General features: G+C 41.6%; 1 protein-coding gene across 6 annotated transcripts in view; it reads right to left on the bottom strand.

Moving 5' to 3' along the window:
- The window catches only part of LOC124720333 (zinc finger protein 726-like), a 326,530-nt gene that overhangs the window by 196,460 nt on the left and 108,659 nt on the right, over positions 1 to 21,411 (bottom strand). For 4 of the 6 annotated variants that reach the window (XM_047245644.1, XM_047245648.1, XM_047245646.1 and 1 more), the window contains one exon: positions 7,686 to 9,776. The exons of the other annotated variants lie outside the window; for them this stretch is intronic. In XM_047245644.1, coding sequence (XP_047101600.1) covers positions 8,450 to 9,776 — 1,327 coding nt within the window. In that variant the 3' untranslated portion in view covers positions 7,686 to 8,449. Of the gene's footprint in view, positions 1 to 7,685; positions 9,777 to 21,411 lie in introns of those variants that run through there. 6 annotated transcript variants of the gene reach the window in all.

Genomic DNA, 21,411 nt, shown 5'->3' with positions numbered 1-21,411 from the left:
TAACACACCAAAAGTAAGTCCTGGTCTTTGTAATTTGTGGTGGAATGAATCGTCTGGTGGTCTGGTGAAACAAGCTAGTTATGGTTACGAATTTTGCCATATGCTAGTCTAGGAAATTTATTATGCCTTTAACAACTACACTTTTCTAGATTCTCCACCTAATTTACAATAGACTTCAGATGTGAAATCCTGAACATCACAGATAAGTCCACTGTCAGAAGACACTGCTACATGTCAAGACCACAGATTCAGCATGACAAAAATATAGGGTATCAATGGTAGGTCAGGAGAAAGAGAGCATAGATAAGTTAAATTATATACTACTTCTGTATCACGAATGACTTAACTTCATTACCAAACAATGATACTGGAAAGCCACTAAAGATATAGAAGGTGTCAAATGTAGTTTCCCAGCAATGGTTTGTGAAAGGTAATGTTTTATTATGCCCAGTTGTATATGAAGTTCAGAGACAAAAAATTTTTAAACAACAGCAGCACCTTCACTGTCATATGGGTGAATAAGACTTACTTATAGCTCTGCAAAGAAGGGTAGATGCATTGATTGTTGTAATTACACAGTGATGGGCTAACAGCTCTTATCACTGCTACAGTTACTCTGAAAGTATTTTACTTTAAATATTTCTGTGAGTACCTCTTTTTATGCTTTGTGTTACTTTTTCTGTATTTTGTTTATTGTATTTCATATGTGATAGAAATGATGTCATGAGAGTCACTCTCCCCTGACACTAGCCAAAACCAGTGAACTAGTTTGTTGTACTAGTATGTGGTAGATTACCTTCGTTTTAGCTTCAACATAGTATTTCATTTGAAATACTCTGATCGGCCAGTGATTTTATTTCTTTCGTTTATGGGTAACCCAGTGATTGTGATTTAATATCCTCCTGGGAAAACCTGCTTACTATGTGCACTACAGTGACACATTTTCTCTCTTCATCTACTTTTGGAATCATGAACTACACTGCGTGTTCTCTGACCAAGTAATGTAATAGATGCACTTCTACTGCATCTCTCACTATTCAGATGTGTAGCCATAATTAAAACGAGTTGTTCCCACAAGACCTTGTGGTATTTACCTGTATTACAAATGGTTAATGTCCATGTGGACATAATTTTGATAGAACCCCACAGATATGAATAAATGTGTGCATGGATCCATGGTTGTACCATTTTGCTGTTAGACAATCCTATGGTGCTGGCACGTGATACTGTACATTATGCTATCCTCTTTTAATCTGGCTATCTGCTAAAAAAATGTATGTAGAGACATTGGTTCGCATCCTCAATAAACGAGGAGGAATAGGGACAACTTCTCAATGACATGTTTTCTTAACTACTGCTAAGGCACAACGAACAGTCATTCTGTACTGCTGGAGAAATTCTGTAGTCACATATCACTGAAGTTAGTTTCTTAACCCTTCCATGTTATTCCTGTCCCTACTACCATGTTCCTCAATCTGTTCTGTTCTTCTGTTAAGAAGGGACTAGTCTGAGCTCATCTGGGCCATGTCACTCTACATCTACATCCATACTCCGCAAACCACCTGACAGTGTGTGGAGGAGGGTACCTTGAGTAACTCTACCAGTTCTCCCTTCTATTCCAGTCTCGCAATGTTTGTGGAAAGAAAGATTGCCTGTATGCTTCTGTGTGGGCTCTAATCTCTCTGCTTTTATCCTCATGGTCTCTTCACGACATATACGTAGGAGGGAGCAATATACTGCCTGACTCCTTGGTGAAGGTATGTTCTTGAAACTTCAACAAAAGCCCTTACCGAGCTACTGAGCGTCTCTCTTGCAGAGTCTTCCACTGGAGTTTATCTATCATCTCTGTAACGCTTTTGCGATTACTAAATGATCCGGTAACAAATTGTACTGCTCTCCACTCAATCTTCTCTGTCTCTTCTATCAACCCTATCTGGTAGAGATCCCATACCGGTGAGCAGTATTCAAGTAGGGGCGAACAAGTTTACAGTAGCCCACTTCCTTTGTTTGGGACTGAATTTTCTTAGGATTCTTCCAATGAATCTCAGTCTGGCATCTACTTTACCGGCAATTAATTTTAGATGGTCATCCCATTGTAAACCACTCTTAATGCCTACTCCCAGACAATTTATGGAATTAACTGCTTCCAGTTGCTGACCTGCTGTAATGCAGCTAAATGATAAAGGATCTTTCTTTCTATGTATTTGCAGCACATTACACTTGTCTACATTGAGATTCAATTGCCAATCCCTGCACCATGCGTCAATTTGTTGCAGATCCTCCTGCATTTCAGTACAATTTTCCATTGTTACAACCTGTAGATATTCTACAGCATCATCCACAAAACGCCTCAGTGAACTTCTGATGTTATCGACAAGGTCATTGATATATATTGTGAATAGCAACGGTCCTACAACATTCCCCTGTGGCACATCTGAAATCACTCTTACTTTGGAAGACTTCTCTCCATTGAGAACGACATACTGCGTTCTGTTATCTAGGAACTCTTCAATCCAATCACACAACTGATCTGATAGTCCATATGGTCTTACTTTGTTAATTAAACGACTGTGGGGAACTGTATCAAACGCCTTGCGGAAGTCATGAATCACTGCATCTACCTGTGAGCCCGTGTCTATCGCCCTCTGTGTCTCGTGGACGAATAGCGCGAGCTGCGTTTCACACGATCGTCTTTTTCGAAACCCATGGCGATTCCTACAGAGTAGATTTCTAGTCTCCAGGAAAGTCATTATACTCTAACATAATACGTGTTCCAAAATTCTACAACTGATCGACGTTAGAGATATATGTCTATAGTTCTGCACATCTGTTCGACGTCCCTTCTTGAAAATGGGGATGACCTGTGCCCTTTTCCAATCCTTTGGAACGCTACGCTTTTCTAGAGACCTACGGTACACCGCTGCAAGAAGGGGGCAAGTTCCTTTGTGTACTCTGTATAAAATCGAACTGGTATCCCATCAGGTCCAGCGGCCTTTCCTCTTTTGGGCGATTTTAATTGTTTCTCTGTCCCTCTGTCGTCTATTTCGATATCTACCATTTTGTCATCTGTGCGACAATCAAGAGAGGGTACTGGTCTTCCTCTGTGAAACAGCTTTGGAAAAAGACATTTAGTATATCGGCCTTTAGTCTGTCTTCCTCTGTTTCAGTACCATTTTGGTCACAGAGTGTCTGGACATTTTGTTTTGTTCCACCTACCGCTTTGACGTAAGACCAAAATTTCTTAGGATTTTCTGCCAAGTTAGTACATAGAACTTCACTTTCGAATTCATTGAATGCCTCTCGCATCGCCCTCCTCACACTACATTTCGCTTTGTGTAAGTTTTGTTTGTCTGCAAGGCTTTGGCTGTGTTTATGTTTGCTGTGAAGTTCCCTTTGCTTCCGTAGCAGTTTTCTAACTTGGTTGTTGTACTACGGTGGCTCTTTTCCATCTCTTACGATCTTGCTTGGCACATACTCATCTAATGCATATTCTACGATGGTTTTGAACTTTGTCCACTGATCCTCAAGATTATCTGTACTTGGGACAAAACTTTTGTGTTGAGCCGTCAGGTAATCTGTAATCTGCTTTTTGTACTTTTGCTAAACACAGAAATCGTCCTACCTTTTTTTAATATTTCTATTTATGGCTGAAATCATCGATGCTGTAACCGCTTTATGATCGCTGGTTCCCTGTTCTGCGTTAACTGTTTCAAATAGTTCGGGTCTGTTTGTCACCAGAAGGACTAATGTTATTCCAATGATTTGGCACATCAGTTGTCAAAGAGTAAGTGTTTGAGCAATGACAATAATATCGTTAAGCACTTCATCTTGGCCCCCACTAACCCTACCTATGATTTATTCACATCATCTTGGCTCATATGTCTTTGCAATGGGCATATCACCACTCCATTCATGCATTTCACTGTTAATTTTGGACTTACCATTGCATAAGCAAACTATCTGAAACTTTGATCATTCTTTTAAGATATTAATATGGTTGTTTCAACTGCAACACCTACAAAGGTGATTCCAGCAAGTTGCAAACTGCTTCCAGCGTGCATCCTAATCTGAAAGATAATAGTACTGCTATCCTTTACACTATCTTTTTTTTCCAACCACTTCCTTTTAACATGAGGGTGTAAGACCATTAAACAATGATATACTGTGAGAAATGTGATATGCCTTTTCGATGTACAGGCTCCTGTTTATTCCACATCATTAAGTGCTCAACAATTTGCTCGTGAAAGGAACCAATAGGACTCGCTAGATAGGCAATTAGTGTCTTTCAAAATCTATCCCACGCAAATGAGGCAGGAAGATGTTGCTTGGCCTTCTGGTTCCTCCAGAGGCGTCATCCTAACACGGTGCGATTAGTGATCATAGAGACCCTGTTCTGGTCATAGCACTTACTTCTGATTCTTCTTTGTACTATGGTCCATTTTACCATCTGTCATCTTGCTGTCAAATAAAAACATACGTGCCCCACTTGCACACTGAGAACTACAACACCTCAATTACGGTAGTAGTGGCTCCACTCACACACAACACAAACACCTATGAAACACAACATTCCCTCTTAGACACTTAAAGAGAGTGGGTAACTATCTCTAATTCCTACACTACCATGTTATTTTGACTCAATGTTTCACCTACCACTGACACGGCTTTGAATACTATGTGTACAGTAATGTTCCATATTGTTTCCAGTTTGAACACTGATCTGCTCTTGGGTATCTATCCGTTTAGTACCTTTTTATAATAATACTGGAGCTTCCATTTGATGCTTATGAACAATTGTCCTACATTACTCGTCGCCATTGTGCAAAAGGGGACATCAGACGTTATCTACATCCTCCATTGAATAAAATGTGGCATTCAGTAGTACTGAATCACATTTATCAAGCAGTTCCTGGCTCATGCACCTGGCCTGGCACCACACCAAATTTCAGGCCTGTTCACTCCTTCAAGATAAGTATGAATAATGAAGTCTTTTTCCCAATAAGGCCACCACCAATGTTATCAGTTACATTCATACTCTAATTAAACACTCACTAACCAACAATTTTGTGCATTTGTCCCTCCAGTGATGTGTTTTACCTGCCACTTAGGCTCTGCTATTTTGATGACGTGAATGCCAACTCATCTGATGACCTCCATTCCGTTTATGGAACGATTTAGAATGCTTCATGCAATCTGTTCAGCTGCTCTGTGCTTCCCAATCTGTCACTAACCAAAAGAGCCATGTATCTGGATAGGCATACATTACTGATACAGGTTACTTTTGTGACCCTTTCATTTGCACTAATACATACCACGTTATGCATTCACATGTGGTACACTATAAATAGCTATACAGTTGGACACAACCCTGTGCTTTACACACCCACAAAGCTGATGTACTACTTGCCAGTACTGCAGCACTGAGAAATACTTTAAATGTTTTGCCTCTAAATTCATTTACTTACCTGCATTCAAGCAGAAATGACCAGACAATATGAACTACCATCTTTGTCTTTTCACACTGATTTCATTTTCCTTCACTGCATTACAGACATTGTTCATCCAGTGGACAACTAGTCACAGTTCTCCACCATGTTAGGCAGCAACTTTGGTTTAATGGAAGTGCAGCTGTGCTGAAAAACTTTGTACCCCTGATCATACTGATGCTGATAGCTGTGATAAAGCTCCCCAGCAAGCTTCATTCACTGTTACACAGTATAATGAAATCCTAGTATGTGCAGCTCACTCACACTGAGGATAACCTATTGGCTACCAACTGACAAATCCTTAATATAGTCACTGTGCCAATACGGAAATATTAGGGACTTAAAAACGCGATCCAGCGTGACTTAATAACTATACACAGGGAACTGTGCAAACTGACTGCTACTTTGGAAGTAACCAAAGCTTCACAGATTTTGTTGTACAGCAGCCACGCAACAGTTGCATGTTAACACCTTGGTCCTACCATTCAGCCAAAACTGCAACAGAGACTCAGCCCTAACTTAGTGCCAGCTGAAACCTTCCAGCAAACCATAACTAGTAATTCATTTCATGCATCAGTACACAAGCAAAAGACCAACTCCATGTAGGAATCAACCTTGCTGTATTATTGCACTGGTGGTATTGTAAAACTGTCAAGATCGATAGATGTGTTAACTGTGCAGCTATCTCTGTCAATAATCTGCACCATTTGCAAATCTGAGTGTTATCGCCTTCTCTTTCCCTGTCACCTGTGTAGCTTCTTATGAATGCAATGTTTGGCAACGGATATCCTGATTGTTTGCTAGGGTTGTACATCAGACTGTCATGTAGTTCGAATTTCAACTGTGCATTCACACTAATTATTACAAGCATCCTACTTTATTACCCTCACTACTGTCACAAATTGTGAAATTGCATTAATTTTAGAGGAAACCAAAGAATTCCCTTGCTCTTGCACTGTTGTTGCAATGCACAAACCTTTATTTTGGCCACTGCGAACAAATTACCGTATTTGGTAGCACAGCCAACTATAGTAGCAGTTCTCTGCTCTGGCCATACAATTACACTTCAGACTTTTTAGTTTCTCTAACAGTAGCTTTTATTCAACTTTCTTATTATAATGTATCACACCCACCATTAGGTTATCTGTTCATTTAACTTACACACACAACAGCTTTGAACTTTTCTGTTAATTTCCCTGAAACACCTTTTGTGCTGGCACCCAACTGAAAGACTGCTTACACTACCAAAAAAATCAAAGACTCGCCTTCAGCAAACCATTGATGAATACTAGCTTCGGAAAATTGCAAGTTACCATTGACCACGACACTGCACACATCACTGAGTGGAGTAAGCTGGATTACCTACATTGAGTGGTTGCCTTGGTGTCATCATCTCCCAGTCACTGTAGTTGTCCTCAGATTGGTTATGTTGTTGTTGTCTTCCGTCCTGAGACTGGTTTGATGCAGCTCTCCATGCTACTCTATCCTGTGCAAGCGTCATCTCCCAGTACCTTCTGCAACCTATATCCTTTTGAATCGAATCTGCTTAGTGTATTCATCTCTTGGTATCCCTTTACGATTCTTACCCTCCACACTGCCCTCCAATACTACATTGGTGATCTCTTGATGCCTCAGAACATATTCTACCAACCAATCCCTTCTTCTAGTCAAGTTGTGCCACTAACTTCTCTTCTCCCCAATCCTATTCAATACCTCCTCATTAGTTATGTGAGCTGCCCATCTAATCTTCAGCATTCTTCTGTAGCACTACATTTCGAAAGCTTCTATTCTCTTCTTGTCCAATCTATTTATCGTCCATGTTTCACTCCCATGCATGGCTACACTCCATAAAAATACTTTCACAAATGACTTCCTGACACTTAAATCTATACTCGATGTTAACAAATTTCTCTCATATGTAATCAAGGATATTGTGAATTATTGAGATCACCGAAACCAGTGGTGCATGAGCAGCAGCTGTTGTGTAATTTTATACTTAAGTAGATTTTGGACACTGGCACAATTCAGTCACGACTCTCATTTACGACTAAGCATTAGGAGATTGGATGCTAATATGTATTAGTTTGTTTACATTGAATTTTGTCATTTTTCTTATTTTGCAAAATGGGAGAGCATTACGTTCCACTTAGTTAAGGAGCAAACCAATGAGGTAGGATTTAACAATCAGTACCAATTAAGTACATGAAACAATATTTAATAAAACATCTGGTGCAACATACTTCCAGAAACATGTAAACAACTTGTCAAGTCCCTATCATGTAGAACTGTCTACGCATTGTGTTCCAAACATGGACAATCATGCTATTGAGCAGGTTGTTATATTTGTTGTTACATTTACTAATGCAGGATTAGTACTAACAAAACAAATGTACACACTTAATGACACACAGGGCAAATCTCTTGAGAAAACATACCTGAGTAAAATAATTGCCATAATCATGTTTCTCCAGTGTTGAGTTTATTAGCCTGAGTGAAGGAACTGCCATGAATATATGGGTACCCAATTGCTGACATTGTTCCTAAAATGCAGAGTTACAAGTAATACATGATGACTATGTTAGGGGTAATAATCAGAAAGTCATGACATTTCCTTGGCCTTATACTAAATATTGCATGCTACTTATGATTACTGACAAAAGTAAGGATTTATCACAATTCAGAACCCTCTTGTCTCAAGATCGGTAGGAAAAAATAGTGTTAATAACAGAAACATATTTGATTCACGTTTGAGGCACATTTAGCAATACTATTTCTTGAGATTTCAAGCTGCAGATATGGATTTTTATATTGTCATTTTATCTGCTACCACTCTAAAGTATACATAATTACACATTTTTTCACAATTCTACCCCATTCTACTGTTATTTCACAGCCATTACAACTTATTGTCTCCCTGCTACATCCATTATTTTACAGGCCTTGAGAGCACCAACCAGGGATACCTATTTGCTTAAACTAACACCTACTTGTAGTTTCTTTCTGAAGTGGAGTAATGCATGTGTCTTGAGAGTACTCAACTGAGTGAAGCTTCTGTCACAGATTACACATTTATGAAGTTTTCTTCCAGTGTGAATTAATACATGCCTATTGAGAGTGCCTGACATAGCAAAAGATTTCCCACAAATAACACATTTGTTAGGTTTCTGTCCAGTGTGAATGAAACTGTGTGCCTTGAGACTGCCCGACATAGCAAAAGATTTCCCACAGATGTCACATTTGTGCGCTTTCTTTCCAGTGTGAATTAATGTGTGTTTCTTGAGATCACCTGACATAGCAAAAGATTTCCCACAAACCTCACATTTGTGAGGTTTCTCTCCAGTGTGGAAGAATGTGTGTTTCTTTAGATCGCCTAACATAGTAAAACATTTCCCACAAATCTGGCATTTGTGAGGTTTCTTCCCAGTGTGAATTAATGTGTGTTTCTTGAGATCACCTAACATAGTAAAAGATTTCCCACAGATTTCACATTTGTGAGGTTTCTCTCCAGTGTGAATCAATATGTGAGTCTTAAGATGACATGACTGGGCAAACGATTTGCCACAAATATCACATTTGTGAGGTCTTTTCCCGGTGTGTATCAGTGCATGCCTCTTGAGATCACTTGACCTAGCAAACAATTTGCGACAAATATCACATTTGTGGGTTCTGTTTGCAGTAAGTAGATCAGCCTGGGCAGTGACATTAACAGCTGTAGAAGCAGCTCCATAATCATTTGATTTCTCCATCTCATTTCTCATATGTGTGTATCGCCTGTCATTAGAGGACTTCTTTGAAGCTTTCGAAGTTTCCTTACATGAAGACTGCGCATTGTGTTCTGTAACAGAAACTTCTGGCTCACTAGCCAAGAAGATACTGCTTTGATGATGATCACTAGAGCCATATTTTTCATGGTTGCCAGCAGGTAAGACAGAATTCTCACTCATTCTCAAATGGTTTTTCAAACGAACATTACTGTGAAATACCTCACCACACCACTTACAAACATACAAAGGTGGTTGCATACCATCAATGTGCACAAACACATGCATTATGAGTCTGTATTTGGAAGGAAAGCTTTGTCGGCAGAAATTACAGCTATATACATGAAATTCCTTTTCCCTTGTACTACAGTCATATTGGGTAGCAACTGACCACTCCTTATCGATAATCACATCTTCTGTATTGGGACCCAACTCGTGTGTTGACATCTTCAACTTATCCTGGACTAGCCCATGGTGATAATTTTCCTCACATAATACGCCACAGCTCCCACCAGTACTCTGAGTCAATCTGAAGAGTAAGGACAAGAATGTTAAATAATGATATACAAACAACAAAGAAACAATATTTGAGTGTCCATAAATCAAGTACTATAGGCCACGAATCATAAAAGTGTATAAGAAATTACATATTCAGTAACTAATTTAAAATTACAATATTCACCAGAAGGAAAGAAATGATGAAGTAAACGTGGTTTACAACGAAAATAACCAGACGAAACTCAATAATGATCAATTTGAGCCACTGCAGATTTTATGTGTAATTATTAAAATGGTTCAAATGGCTCTAAGCACTATGGGACTTAACATCTGAGGTAATCAGTCCCCTGGACTTAGAACTACTTAAATCCAAGTAACCTAAGGACATCACACACAACCACACTGCCTTCATAAGAAGAAGTTGATCCGAGGCATTCTAAGTGGTTGTAATTAAACTGACAGTGTTCGGGGTGCTGCAATATGGGCTCTATACTTTGCAGGATGCAAAAACATTGTAGCAAGTTCATTAACTGGTGTCCTCACAGAGTATGCTGAAAAGTAATTTTTCACTTTCTACTACCAGGTGAAAATATGTTGCTATAAGCATCCAGAATGAGTTACCAGTGCAGGAAAATAGGAAAAACGACCAGAGCAATGATAATGGTGGTTCCGGTGCGTTTATGAGGATATTATCAGGTGTTACGTGTTCAAAATGGTCTACCGACTCTGCAAAATGGTGTATCCATGACATGACATGACATGGTTAACAGTTGCCTACAGCATATCTAGTGTATCTCACATCAAAATAATGGTGAAGACACTGAAATGCAGGAATCACATTGCATAACAAGGTCCTTATCAAGTTCAGATGTCACTGTACACCGAAGGGGTCCATTATGTGTCATTGTCTCCAAGAAACGCTGACAGAATGTAGGGGCTTGTGAAACCACACCACATTCACATAAGCTGAGTGCAGTGGATGTTCTGGCACAATATTTGGGAGGACAAACCCATATGTGACAGTTCTCTGCATTCACAGCCCCATGCAAAGCAAAATATGCTTTGTCCATCCAAAAGTTACTCATTTCCCCGCATGCCAAAAATGAAGGTCAAAGTCACTTGAAGCCTATCTTGGGGCTTCTTTAGCAGCACAGTGAGATACTAGTGTAAAATGTGCCACAAAATCTTTTGAACTGTTGACCAGGTGGTGGGGCAGTGGTAGACAGTCAGAGGCAGAAGCAGAAGTGGGGGAGGGGGGGGAGAGAGAGGGGGGAGGGGGAGAGAGGGGGGAGGGGGAGAGAGAGGGGGGAGGGGAGAGAGAGAGAGAGGGAGGGAGGGGGTTGGGGAGGGGGAGGGAGAGGGGGGAGAGAGGGAGAGGGGGGAGAGAGGGAGAGGGGGGAGAGGGAGAGGGGGGGAGAGAGGGAGAGGGGGGGAGAGAGGGAGAGGGGGGGAGAGAGGGAGAGGGGGGGAGAGGGGGAGAGGGGTAGAGGGGGGGAGAGGGGGAGAGAGGGGGAGAGGGGGAGAGAGGGGGAGAGGGGGAGAGAGGGGGAGAGGGGGAGAGAGGGGGAGAGGGGGAGAGAGAGGGAGAGGGAGAGGGGGAGAGGGAGGGAGGGGGGGAGGGGGAGGGAGGGGGGGAGGGGGAGGGAGGGGGGGGAGGGGGAGGGAGAGGGGGAGGGGGAGGGAGAGGGGGAGGTGGAGAGAGAGGGGGAGGGGGAGAGAGGGGGAGGGGGGAGAGAGGGGGAGGGGGGGAGAGAGAGGGAGAGGGGGAGAGAGGGAGAGGGGGAGAGGGGGAGAGGGGGAGAGGGGGAGAGGGGGAGAGGGGGAGAGGGGGAGAGGGGGAGAGGGGGAGAGGGGGAGAGGGGGAGAGGGGGAGAGGGGGAGAGGGGGAGAGGGGGAGAGGGGGAGAGGGGGAGAGGGGGAGAGGGGGAGAGGGGGAGAGGGGGAGAGGGGGAGAGGGGGAGAGGGGGAGAGAGGGAGAGAGGGAGAGGGGGAGAGGGGGAGAGGGGGAGAGGGGGAGAGAGGGAGAGGGGGAGAGGGGGAGAGGGGGAGAGGGGGAGAGGGGGAGAGGGGGAGAGAGGGAGAGGGGGAGGGGGAGAGGGGGGGAGAGAGAGAGGGGGAGAGAGAGAGAGGGGGGGAGAGGGAGAGACGGGGGGAGAGGGAGAGAGGGGGGGAGAGGGAGAGAGGGGGGGAGAGGGAGAGAGAGGGGGAGAGGGAGAGAGAGGGGGAGAGGGAGAGAGAGGGGGAGAGGGAGAGAGAGGGGGAGAGGGAGAGAGAGGGGTAGAGGGAGAGAGAGGGGAGAGGGGGAGAGGGGGGAGAGAGGGGAGAGAGAGGGGGGAGAGAGGGGGGAGAGAGGGGGGAGAGAGGGGGGAGAGAGGGGGGAGGGGGAGAGGGGGCGAGAGAGGGGGCGAGAGAGGGGGAGAGGGGGCAAGAGAGGGGGGAGAGGGGGCGAGAGAGGGGGAGAGGGGGCAAGAGAGGGGGGGAGAGGGGGCGAGAGAGGGGGGAGAGGGGGCGAGAGAGGGGAGAGAGGGGCGAGAGAGGGGGGAGAGGGGGCGAGAGAGGGGGGAGGGGGGAGAGAGGGGGAGAGAGGGGGGAGAGGGGGCGAGAGAGGGGGGAGAGGGGGCGAGAGAGGGGGGAGAGGGGGCGAGAGAGGGGGGAGAGGGGCGAGAGAGGGGGGAGAGGGGGGAGAGGGGGGGAGAGGGGGGGAGAGGGGGGAGAGAGGGGGGAGAGAGGGGGGGAGAGAGGGGGGAGTAGGGGGAGAGGGGGTGAGAGGGAGGGGGAGAGGGAGGGGGAGAGGGAGGGGGAGAGGGAGGGGGAGAGGGAGGGGGAGAGGGAGGGGGGAGGGAGGGGGGAGAGAGAGAGGGGAGAGGGGGGTGAGAGGGGGGAGAGGGGCGAGAGAGGGGGAGGGGGGAGAGGGAGGGGGAGAGGGAGGGGGGGAGAGAGAGAGAGAGAGAGAGAGAGGGGGGGGGGGATATCCTGTGACAACTCTAGAGGCATCTGCTGCATGGTCGGCTGTAGCTAAAAGCAACTTCACCAACTGATATTGGAATCTGCTGCAGCACTCAATTCACGTATTTCTTCAAATTTCTTGATCATATTCTTCAACACATTTATTCACACAGTTCACAGCCATTTCTTTCAATGATATTCCTGCAACGTAGTGCTACTGTTCTGATAAAACAACTGTACCACCAGTGCATGGCGTTTCTTCTCAATAGCCACTTCATTTCATATGGAAGGCTGAAACCATAACGACGGTGTATACCTGGACAAGACAAAAATATTCCCCTATTTCGCAATTAGAAACGCCCTTTCTAGGGTGAAAACTTTTTACTGGTTGGAAGCACATTTTTCCATGTTAAAAGATGGTATCATTTCCCTAGGAGCTGTAAATCTTATGAATCCCTTGAATGGTTATGGATTTATAAACCTGTATAGATCTTCCTGGCAGTGTAGGAATCTCAACCTAGCAAAAATCGAAGAATTTTTGAAAATTCTTTGATGTGTGGAAACATATGCACTAGATAATTTCGTATCACAAAAGTATAAACACGAATTCCACCAATTACATCATGGTAGAATCCAAAGCACTGAAACAAAGATTGTGACGTGGTTTTGTCGACCAAGCCTAGCTCGTGTCACATGATCTCGCCAACCAATGGCAGCAGATATTCAGAGCGTAGGAAACGTGATGTCAGCCAGTAACAACATGAATGTTAGGCTGTGCAAACGCACAAATAGGAAAGGTTAATGGTTTAAACTAACATACATCAGTACACCCACAATAAAAGCAAAGTTTTCATATATAATATTGACTTTCGAAAAATTTTTGCTGTTTTTCCGAGGGTATGGTTACAAGAGCACCAGCGTCAATTGCAGCAGCTTAATATTTCTGACGAGCACGGACACTTCATTCCTTACGTGTTCTGTAGAGCACTGATTTTTTACATAGATCTCTCAAGAACTTACTTCACACTTGTTTTTGAAAGGCAACTATACTTTGTGTCACATTATTGCGTAACCTGTAATCAGTGAAAGAACTAAAATAAATATGAAAGACTAAACTCGAAACTTTGTTATCTTTTGTGTATTACCTTTTCAAGATGTGGAAATGCAAATGTGCAGTCAAAATTTAGATTTATGTCACGGTCTTCTGGGACCATAATTTATCTATATGGCTGGACAGGAGCGCTAAGTTTTGAATGGGAATCTAATGATTTAGTAAATTCATCACACGTTCTGAAACATAACATCTTGCATAAAATGAAATTTACTTTGAAATTAACGCTTCTGAAACAAACATTCGCAATATTTCCTCTGTCCAGTTGTAAATGTAAGCAATTACGACGTCACTCATTAAAATGAGCCCAGGAATGAGACTTATTGAAAGCAGTTCGTTGTTACAAAGTACTGCAGAATCTTTAACACTGTTGTCAGCAGGTGCTTGTGTGGCACGGGTTGTTGTTGTTGTTGTTGTTGTTGTGGTGAATGGCCTATTTTCCTTGTAACAAGAGAATTATTTTGGTGATATTCCCCCGTCTTTGTTTTATTGCTGCAGTATTATTCTGCAGTGGCGGGCTACAGTACAATTTTTAATTAGTATATCAAGTTCTTAGGAATCAAAATTACAAACATTTTACTGAAAAATAAAATAAAAATTGCTGGAAATCTGAAAAATCCCTCGTCTGGAACTGAACAGACTTGAGTCCTTTTTGCATGGATATATTAAACAGAAGGTGTACAGCAGTAACCCCAAAACCATTTCTGAGCTGAAAACATATATTCAGGTGGTCATCGACGATACTGATGTTCCCATACTTCAGTGGGTCTTGCAGAATCTTGCTATTTGGCTGTGCCACTTCATCACCAATGATGGCAGCCATATCGAACATGTCATAACCTAAATCCGAATATCTGTAGAGAAGTTTACATTTTGAATAAAGTGTGTGAACGCTGTAGTTTGCAACTAATTTATGATATTTTTCATATAGTTCAATAACTGTCACCTTGTATGTTTGCTAAGTTACAGACTGGGCACTGGGCTATGGGATGCATGTCCCTCACTGTTACCTGTATTTTGACGGAGTAATTCAATTACAGATGTTGGTGTGGCTTTCTGCCCAAGTTGAAAGTGAGATTATTGCTTTTGTTATAATGCATAGGAAGGTGAAATCACTGTTAATGTTCAACATCCTTCCCCACAGTATCACTCCCTCCTTGACTCTCTCATTCTTTTATGGAAACAATTTGTGGTCAAGAGAAAATTTAAGGGACCACCGACTGAAGCTTTCACCTTTTCCTGATCTTTGTTTACTGGACAGTATACATCATTAATGTACATAGACTTTAGAATCATTTAGTCTGAATGTCTAATCAAATATATTTACTTTGCGATTGATCAAAATGTTTGCGGGTACTCACTTTATTGGTTACTAGTATTAACTGCTTATGGTGTTACACATTGTGTCAATGATGAACTGCAAATTGTAGTTTAAGAAGGAAACAATGAAATGGTCTTACACCCAAATTTCCAAGTCGGCAGGTTAATGCATAATATTCTATCCCACTGATTTCTGAACTCAGTCTTCAAAAAATATTTGCATGTCTGGTACCCATGTAGGTACATTTCTTATACACCTGCTGTCAGATAAGGCAAGTTACACAGCACAGAGGTCTAGTGAACCCTTTTAGATATTACTCAGAAGACTGAAGCTTTCACGATCTACAGATGGTAAGTGCTGACTATCAACTTTAGAGTCCTCTAAACGCAACTAATAAGACCATTCCAGACTTAATTTATCAGACTGGTTTGTAAAGTGGGCAACCACAGCCAAACTTCGACAATTTTTCAAAGAAAATTCCGCCCTGACTGTATGAATGATTTTTATTAAATCTGTGACTGGTTTTGCACCAGTTATTGGTGCATCCTCAGGCAATCTGTACAAAAAATAATGTATTATGAGCTCATATAAACTATTTGATCCCCAATTCTGAGGTGTCAATTAAACTTTTAAATAGCCAGTTTTTTGAATGAAACAAGAAAGTACTCACATACGCCATTTATAACATGGTAATGCTGAACATTGCCCTGTAGCCACTGCCTACCACTCACATCCAATATACTGCCATCTGGTGAAAACAGTAGTTAAAACTTGAAAATCTTTTTAAAAATTTTTTTAATGATGGGAGCGGCAATGACCTAGAAAATAAAATACGCACTGCCCAAATGTTGCAGTGGCGTACAAGTGGTTAGTGCATTCCAGCGATCATAGGAAGTCACTCGGTTTCTTGCAGTCTGTCACCCAGATAAACCATATGCTGATCCACCTTTCAACATGATTCTGCTTACAGCTGGTAAGATACAAATTATAGTAACTATAGAGTAATGTACAGTCCTTGCCTGGTTTCATGATATTACACTACATTGCGTTACATTAACACCTGATCCACAGATCATGAATATGACATTTTGTAATGTGGAATTTGTCAGTTTAACATTAGGTTTCTTAACACAATGCAATTTTTTTACAATAAGTATTTCATATTTAAAGACTCATCTTCTGAGGAGACAACATCATCATTCATAAATTATTTTGATTTGTTCTTAGATGCTGGTTGGTTATCTGGTAGACAATCAAAGATTTTTGTGGCAGCATAATTCATCTCTTCCTGTGCCCAAGTCAGATTTAGCCCAGTGCACTTTGCTATTATCTTTAAACTGTGATTCGTCATTAATAACAAATTTAGTAAGTGAACGTACGTATTGTGAAAGTACTGCGAATATCCCAAGTTTCTTAAATAAGTGTCTACAAGGTTATCTTGGGTGCTCTCCTACTACTAATCTGCTTTTGTGCAATGAGTACTTTTTCTCTTAATGATGAGTTTCCCCAAAACTTGATGCTATATGAGAGCAGTGAATGAAAATAGGCGTTGTAGGTTAATTTATTGATATGTTTGTCAACAAAATTTGCAATAACCCTAATAGCTTAAGTTGCTGAACTGAAATGTTTCATCAGCTCATCGATCTGCTCCTTCAAATTTATTTCTCATCAATGTACACACCCAGAAATTTCGAATATTCTGCTTAGCAACAGATTTGTGATCAAATTCTATATTTAAGATATGGTATTATGCTATTTAATGCACAGAACAGTATTTATTGTGTTTTCTCAAAATTTATTGTGAGACCATCTGCAGACAACTTCATAATTTCCTGAAAAACGATTCACAATTTCCTCAGCTAATTCTTGTCTCTTGGGTGTGATTACAGTATAATCAGAAAAATAACTAGCTTTGCATCTTCATGAATATAGAGTGTGAAGTCGTTAATACATATTAAGAAAAAATGGGGAACAAAACTGAACACCATGGAACACCATTCTTGATACTTCCCCAGTTACAGTTGCACACTATCTGTACTGTTAATTTCAACCTTCTGCATTCTTCCACTTAAATATGAATTTCTCTGAGTTCTGCTTTCCTGTACTACCTATGCAGCAAAATCAATAACCAATGTCACATTGAAAGAAGTCATACTTCAAAGTCTTTCTTTCTGTCGGATTATTTCAGAATATCTACATTGAAAACCCCACAAACAATAATGTGATTCTCTCTGACTGCCAGATGGCATAATAAAGAATCCAAGTACTTCAGAAATCGCTGGAAATTTCCCAATGGGGACCTATACACAGCTACAATCATTTAATTTAAGCTCACAGGCACTTGTTTCTATATGTCGCTCTACACAATTTTTTTTTGTTTCTAAATTATTCATACTGTCTTTAATTTTAACGTATGGAGTCCCCTCTATGACCTCTACTTGCCCCCTCCCCTCTACTCACACAGTCCCCTCCCTCTTGCCCCTCCATTCCACTCCCTTTCTCCTCTGCTTTTCTTCCCCCTCCACTCCCCTTGCCTCTTCATTCCCCTTCCCTTCAATGATACCCTGTCCACCTTTTCTGCACTAATAGGGCAGTCTCACAATCGTGTGTTCCATTTCTGTTGCTAAGCTGTGAAGTTCATATCGATTATAAAGATGGCAATGACACCTGACAAACTCCACCTTAGTATAGCAGCATTAAATTTACTTTTCTCTTCAAGCTCATGTGGAATTTCCTCCTCTGTTCTTTAACTAGGAAATTTCTCCTTTATTGTGGAATTGTAACTGGCATTGTCGATGAAAATCAGACAGTCCTCATTGAATAGACTCAATAAAGGTAAACACAAGGGTTGAAATACGCCACTGCTAAGTTCTTCATAATAATCATTGGTTTGGGGCATGTAAAGCATAGCTTTTGATAAAGCCATATTTAGATCATCCTGCATGGCAGTAAGCATGTTTCCTTTGCCATACAGTACTTTCATTCTGTTATTGCTTTTTGAACTCTGTCATATGTTTAGTGCATTATTTTGATTGAGCCACATCTGACCAAAATAAATAATACAGAAACGATTATTTCCTTTCCTGAGGCTGTGAATTTATCTCAGAGAAGTAATATTTACTACACTATCAGATCCTCTATTGGGGTGCATCTTTCGTCATTCCATTTGTTGTATGTGTATCCCAAAGGTTTCAGGATTCTTCCTCTTGATTGGTGACACCATGTGAAAGCTATCTTACAATTTACTACATCATCTACATTTTTCCTTGTAGGATAGTCGCCATGGTCAAGAAATTTCAATATAGTACAAACAGCACAGCAAACGCATTGTTGTGGCCACAATAGGCACGAAGCCCACACCTACGACAGTAGTACAAGCCTATATGCCTACTAGCTCTGCAGATGAAGAAGAAATTGAAGAAATGTATGATGAAATAAAAGAAATTATTCAGATAGTGAAGGGAGACGAAAATTTAATAGTCATGGGTGATTGGAATTCGATAGTAGGAAAAGGAAGAGAAGGAAACGTAGTAGGCGAATATGGATTGGGGCTAAGAAATGAAAGAGGAAGCCGCCTGGTAGAATTTTGCACAGAGCACAACTTAATCATAGCTAACAATTGGTTCAAGAACCATATATATGGAAGAATCATGGAGATACGAGAAGGTATCAGATAGATTACATCATGGCAAGACAGATTTAGGAACCAGGTTTTAAATTGTAAGACATTTCCAGGGGCAGATGTGGACTCTGACCACAATCTATTGGTTATGAACTGCAGATTAAAACTGAAGAAACTGCCAAAAGGTGGGAATCCAAGGAGATGGGACCTGGATAAACTGACTAAACCAGAGGTTGTACAGATTTTCAGGGAGAGCATAAGGGAACAATTGAAAAGAATGGGGGAAAGAAATACAGTAGAAGAATGGGTAGCTTTGAGAGATGAAGTAGTGAAGGCAGCAGACGATCAAGTAGGTAAAAAGATGAGGGCTAGTAGAAATCCTTGGGTGACAGAAGAAATACTGAATTTAATTGACGAAAGGAGGAAATACAAAAATGCAGTAAATGAAGCAGGCAAAAAGGAATACAAACGTCTCAAAAATGAGATCGACAGGAAGTGCAAAATGGCTAAGCAGGCATGGATAGAGGACAAATGTAAGGATGTAGAGGCTTATCTCACAAGCGGTAAGATAGATGGTGCCTACAGGAAAATTAAAGATACCTTTGGAGAAAAGAGAACCACTTGTATGAATATCAAGAGCTCAGATGGAAATCCAGTTCTAAGCAAAGAAGGGAAAGCAGAAAGGTGAAAGGAGTATATAGAAGGTCTATACAACGGCGATGTACTTGAGGGCAGTGTTATAGAAATGGAAGAGGATGTAGATGAAGATGAAATGGGAGAAACGATACTGCATGAAGAGTTTGACAGAGCACTGAAAGACCTGAGTCGAAACAAGGCCCCGGGAGTACACATTCCATTAGAACTACTGATGGCCTTGGGAGAGCCAGTCCTGACAAAACTCTACCATCTGGTGAGCAAAATGTATGAGACTGGCGAAATACCCTCAGACTGCAAGAAGAATATAATAATTCCAATCCCAAAGAAAGCAGGCGTTGACAGATGTGAAAATTACCAAACTATCAGTCTAATAAGTCACAGCTGCAAAATACTAACGCGAATTCTTTACAGATGAATGGAAAAACTGATAGAAGCTGACGTCTGGGAAGATCAGTTTGGATTCTGTAGAAATATGGGAACACGTGAGGCAATACTGACCCTATGACGTAGTTTAGAAACTAGATTAAGAAAAGGCAAACCTACGTTTCTAGCATTTGTAGACTTAGAGAAAGCTTTTGACAATGTTGACTGGAATACTCTCTTTCAATTTCTGAAGGTGGCAGGGGTAAAATACAGGGAGCGAAAGGCTATTTACAATTTGTACAGAAACCAGATGGCAGTTACAAGAGTCGAGGGACATGAAAAGGAAGCAGTGGTTGGGAAGGGAGTGAGACAGGGTTGTAGCCTCTCCCTGATGATGTTCAATCTGTTTATTGAGTAAGCAGTAAAACCAACAAAAGAAAAATTCGGAGTAGGTATTAAAATCCATGGCGAAGAAATAAAAACTTTAAGGCTCGCCAATGACATTGTAATTCTGTCACAGAGAGCAAAGGACATGGAAGAGCAGTTGAACGGAATGGGCAGTGTCTTTTAAAGGAGGATATAAGATTAACATCAACAAAAGCAAAACGAGGGTAATGGAATGTAGTCGAATTAAGTTGGGTGATGCTGAGGGAATTAGATTAGGAAATTAGACACTTAAAGTAATAAAGGAGTTTTGCTATTTGGGGAGCAAAGTAACTGATGATCCTCGAAGTGGAGAAATTTGTTAACACCGAATATTGATTTAAGTGTCAGTAAGTCGTTTCTGAAAGTATTTGTATGGAGTGTAGCCATGTATGGAAGTGAAACATGGACGATAAATAGTTTGGACAAGAAGAGAATAGAAGATTTCGAAATGTGGTGCTACAGAAGAATGTTGAAGATTAGATGGGTAGATCACATAACTAATGAGGAGGTACTGAATAGAATTGGGGAGAAGAGGAGTTTGTGGCACATCACCAATTTAGTATTGGAGGGCAGAGTGGAGGGTAAAAATCGTAGAGGGAGACCAAGAGATGAATACACTACGCAGATTCAGAAGGATGTGGGCTGCAGTACGTACTGGGGGATGAAGAAGCTTGCATAGCATAGATTAGCATGGAGAGCTGCATCAAACCAGTCTCAGGACTGAAGACCACAACAACAACGACGACGACGAACATCTTTCTACACATCTTCGAAATTCTTTTCCTCGACACAGGTTTCCATCGACTGCACTTCTGCAAATATTCTCAGTAAAGTTCAGTGGTCAAACACCAGATACCTATGCTGAAGTCTGCAGAGCTATAAGATTTCCTCTCTTGTCGCTTAGTCTTTAAGGTCATAAAGAAATCCGTTTACCTAGTATAACACTATGTGCTGGCTATGTGTGTTTTGGAACGAAGTCATCTTAACTCAGAAATAAAAATTGCCATACTAATCAATGAAAATCACTGCTCTCTTAGCAAACATATGCTTCTTTCAGGGTGCACAAGTGAATGTTGGATAGTGAGCTTTACCATATGACCTTGTCTGTCCGGTACCCATTGCTTATTATGCTATTCCGAAGGCACCTATGGTGGAAATGACACTGTGGCAAAAGTATGAGCTTAGAGACATGGACCAAGCCAAAAAATAGGCCAAAGGGT

This window comes from Schistocerca piceifrons, chromosome 11, assembly GCF_021461385.2.
Source record: "Schistocerca piceifrons isolate TAMUIC-IGC-003096 chromosome 11, iqSchPice1.1, whole genome shotgun sequence".
In the NCBI taxonomy this organism is placed as follows: domain Eukaryota; kingdom Metazoa; phylum Arthropoda; class Insecta; order Orthoptera; family Acrididae; genus Schistocerca; species Schistocerca piceifrons.
The sequence above is the reverse complement of the archived record's forward strand: the minus strand, read 5'-3'. Positions and strand labels throughout refer to the sequence as shown.